General features: G+C 40.7%; 1 protein-coding gene across 2 annotated transcripts in view; it reads right to left on the bottom strand.

The window, feature by feature from the left end:
- prmt1 (protein arginine methyltransferase 1) overlaps positions 1-2,632 on the bottom strand; it is a 16,968-nt gene extending 14,336 nt beyond the window's left edge. The window contains exons 1-3 of one of the 2 annotated variants that reach the window (XM_083650169.1): positions 2,579-2,632; positions 1,467-1,553; positions 1,165-1,320 (exon numbers count right to left, since the gene is read on the bottom strand). In XM_083650169.1, coding sequence (XP_083506295.1) covers positions 1,165-1,320; positions 1,467-1,553; positions 2,579-2,605 — 270 coding nt within the window. In that variant the 5' untranslated portion in view covers positions 2,606-2,632. Of the gene's footprint in view, positions 1-1,164; positions 1,321-1,466; positions 1,563-2,578 lie in introns of both variants that reach the window. The other variant, XM_083650168.1, reaches the window with a different exon arrangement.
- Positions 2,633-4,458: the final 1,826 nt, after the last annotated feature.

Below are 4,458 nucleotides of genomic sequence, written 5' to 3'. Positions count from 1 at the left end.
GTTGAATTCAAGGATCCTCTTTGACTTGACCAAGATGATCCTGCCCTGCTTTTGAGTACTGACCAACCATGTATTTAAACAATGAATGCTTGCTATGCTGATACCACTTATATTGATCATGCACAGCCATCATGTCATTTTACTACTCTATTCGACCAAGGACAGGTCATAGTGTTACAGTATTAAAGCTTTTACATGGTACGCCATGATCTGATGTCCCACTATACTTGAGTTTATGTGATTTCTTTGATATTTAACCATATATTTTGCAACCAGATACTTTAACAGCGTCATAACTCAATAACGTTACACCCTCTTGGCAGCGGTCTGCACTCCGACTGAGCGCATTGCCCTCAATTGCCTTGTCAAACTCAAGACGGTGAAAAACGTTTGCTTGTCACAAAATAACACTCATTTGACTTGAGCGCATGTAATTATGTTACTATCACATTCGCTAACCTGACGCTCTTTGAAGAAGTCGGGATGTTTGGCCAAGTTGGACGCGTCGTTCCCTTCGCCTGTGTAGTTTTGAAACATTGTTTACAGACGGACTATGTTGTGGCTTGCCCCGACAGTAAGCAGCATCTGCTTTATCCACAAGCTGTGGATGTTGCAGCCATGTTTGAGAGGCGGAAAAAAACAACTGTTGACACGCCCATGACATGAAGCATACAGTTGAAGGCAAAGTCATGACCCACCCTCCTCTGCCTCTGATTGGCTAGACTCTTACCTTTCGTCGATTGGATTGGTCAGATTATCGCCACAGGGTGAAGTAGGATTCACAACACAGGACACACTTACACATTGCATGTGCACCATTGAATTCACAGGCGTCAATGTCGTTTTGCGTAGTTGCGTACCAGCATACTTTGATGCCAAAATGTGTGCATGATACGAAAAATGCGTACAGGTTGGCAGGTCTGTTAACTGCTTAACATAGCCAAACTTGGGTTCTGTTTGTTACTCGTTCATAATAGAAGGAGAGTACTTGAGTATTTAAATTACTTAAATGTCCATCCCTAGAAGTTACAGTGCCATGGAAATGTAAACCGAAACTAGAGCAAGTAAACTTTGCTTAGCGCCTACATTTTGACAGGTACTCGGCATTTTAGATTGGGTTCTGGAGTTTGGGTACCCATCCCTATGAGGGAGCACGACACTTACCCCTATAACCTTCTTGGCCCCGGCTTTGGCAGCAAACATGCAGAGGATGCCTGTGCCACTGCCTACATCCAGCACCACCTTGTCCTTAAACAGATGCTTGTTGTGGAACATGGAGTTGCGGTAGGTAAGAGTGCGAACCTCATCTTTCAGCATTTCCTACAATGACATTTGAAAGAAGGAAATAAATCATAATAAATAAATAAACTCCAACACAAAGTGTATGTGACTCTGTGGGATTCAATGCGTAAACTTTGAGCAGAAGTTGCTGTAAACAAATAAAATGAAATCCATCGGTGCTTTACCTCGTGGATTCCAAAGTGGGCATATGAGTCAAAGTAGTAGTCCTTTGAGGTCATGTCTTCAGCTGAAGGCTTGACTGAACTCTCCCCCTGAGAAATCTCACCAAAGACAGACAAAGTTACAATCAGAAATCTCACAAAACACAAAAAGTAACAACCTGAAATCGGGTGTGACTTAAAGTAACAAACTACAATATCTGCAAAACAAATATGCTGGAAATTTTACTTTCACAAACCAATTGAGTTTGTATTGTCCAGCATGAGCCTTCCAACAGCACAAAGGATGAGAGCGCACATGTGCTAGTGAAAAACGGCAGCGCTGTAACATTAATAATGGTAACTTTGCTGCAATAATCACGATCATGGCAATCTTCAATCACCACTGTCCATTACACTTTCAATTAACTGCCACTTTTCAAAGTCCTCCCAATTACGGTTGATCGCCGGGTGCCAGTGCTGGGCCTCACACTCAGCTGCACTGACTGAAAGCTACAAGTTGGCAGCATTTTTCTATGGAGTGCTATGCTACCTTTAGCCGGCCGACCATCACTACCAGCAGCTTCGCCGTTTATTATGCTGTTACTACTATTAGTGAATGAATTGGATGACAGGCCTAAACTATCGTCTGTCAGTTTACCATTTGCTTGATACTAAAATAACATTTGAACTGAATAAAGCTGGTGATGAGTGGCTAACTAGCTAGCTAACTAGCTAACACGTTAGCACCCATGCGGTCTTCAGGCTCGGCAGCTGGCTAGACACGGGTTAAATGCTGGCTGTCGCATCAATGTACATTTGTGCTAACGTTACTCAGTGACACGTCTATCTACACACATCCTCTATTAAACACCTGCGAGATGTGTTAATCCATTGAGTTATGTTGCTAACCACTAAGTTATATGACGCTAAATTAATGAGCGCAAACGACGGGAGAAAGCTGCCAGAGTAAAATGGATGCTTCATTTTCAAGTGCGTGTATGAAGAAAGCCACGAGTAATAAGCGGTCATAGCAGTAAGCAGGTGTTTTTGTTGAAACAGGGAGACATGTGTGTGTGTTTACGGAGAATGACGGCAAAAAGGTTAAAAATGGCTTTGTGTTGTTTGTAAGGACTTACCTCCATCCTCTCTGCTGGCACCGCCATTTCCTCGGTACTGCCTGCCTGCGCCGCGCAGTGTGAGCTTCAGCATGCTCTGGGAGAGCGCCCCTCCATGCCCCGCCCATGGCAGCAACGCACGGCTTGTGATTGGAACAGAATATCGATCCCGCCCATATTTTCAGAGCAGAGTTTGTTCATTGGTCAGGCTATCTACTGTTCAAGTTTTTTTTTACACTTTTATTTATTTAGCACATAATTTACAGTGACTATAACTCAATGATGTATCTTTCAAGTACAAAATATCCACAACCAAAATCACACCTATAAGATGATAATAGTACGTTATATGGTGCATATATTGCCAAAAGTTCCAGGAAAAGTACCAAAATATATATTATAGATGAGACATCAACAGAAAAGTGAAACAAACTAGACAGAGAAAAAAATAACAGGAGACAATAAATACAATTATAATAAAAATAAAAAAAATTAGTCCCATCTTCAATCAATCCTTCCACCTCTTCTCAACCAATGATTCACCAAATGTCAGAAAGCAGCAAATCAAAGGTCACCAATGGCCCTTAAAAAGGGTTGTAGCCTACAGTGCTACAGTTTTGCGAGATTATGCTATTGAAAATGATTCTGTTCTAAGAAAATTGCTACATAAACATTAATGCTGGATAGTTTAATGAATAATCATTTTATTTGTTATAGTTTGAGTAAAATCTGTTGACGCTCTGTCCAGTGCTCTGATCTGACATCTGAGATCAAATGGTAAGATTGAATTGATATATAAAAAGTAGAGCGCGCACATCCACTCAAATTGCAGGTGCAGGACAAAAGCAATGAAACATAAAAAGAAATATGCAAGTCAATTGGCAGAGCAAGTCCCAGTCGATTTATTTTTGACGTTTCGGTCAACAAGGACCTTCTTCAGAAATGAAGCAGGAAATGACAGAGCACTCAAATTTATACAGTATGGGTCACACCCATCCACCAATTGGCAGAGGGGAAAAAAAAGGTGTCATGTGAGCACAATCAACCAGTAAGAGAATAGAGTGCATCTTGCTTGACACAAGTAACTAAATCAATTAAGTATACAAACCCAAGACAAACAATTAAGAAAATGCAATATATGCCCAGTGTAGGAGATCAGATGGGGTGGAGCTAAAAAACGGCAAAGAAACTCCTGTTAAATCCTGTGTAGGAGAAACAAAGACCCCAATAGCCTACAATGGACAATGCACTACACAAATATTAAACAAAGGCAATAGTTACGAAGAAAGAGAACAGACTATTCTCCAATCATATAATCATAAAAGTACATTAAATATGAATGTAGGTTACAAAAAGAGCACATAGGGCATACAACTCTGCTAACAGACAGGAAGTAGGCAGTTCAAAAATACACATCTGAGTTACAAGAGTAGAAATACAAAAGTGGAAATAAAGATTAAAATAAGAGTAGCTACAGGAACGGTCTGAGGTCAAATGATTCATTCAGGCCCCTAGCAACTGTGTCTAAAGTTGAGATCCAGTATGCTTCTCTCCTTAGGAGTAGAGCGTTGAGGTCTCCTCCTCTAGGTGGCATTTTGGCATGCTCTATGCCAATATATTTCAATGATGAGATACAATGTTGAGCCTGAGAAAAGTGAAGGGCTACAGGATTTTTAAAGTCCTTAGTCCTGATGTCACTCCTATGTTCAGAAATCCTGGTCTTCAAGGCTCTGGAAGATTTGCCAATATAGGCCAACCCACAAACACACTTATCATATAGATGATATTGACTGTAGTACAACTGATAATACATTTGATTTTGTAACATTTACCAGTGACTGGGTGGTTGAATGTGTTACATTTATAAGTGAAGTTACACTGGGCGCATCTACCACATTTGT

The sequence above is a fragment of the Poromitra crassiceps genome, assembly GCF_964638095.1.
Source record: "Poromitra crassiceps genome assembly, chromosome: 13".
Lineage (NCBI taxonomy): Eukaryota > Metazoa > Chordata > Actinopteri > Beryciformes > Melamphaidae > Poromitra > Poromitra crassiceps.
The sequence above is the reverse complement of the archived record's forward strand: the minus strand, read 5'-3'. Positions and strand labels throughout refer to the sequence as shown.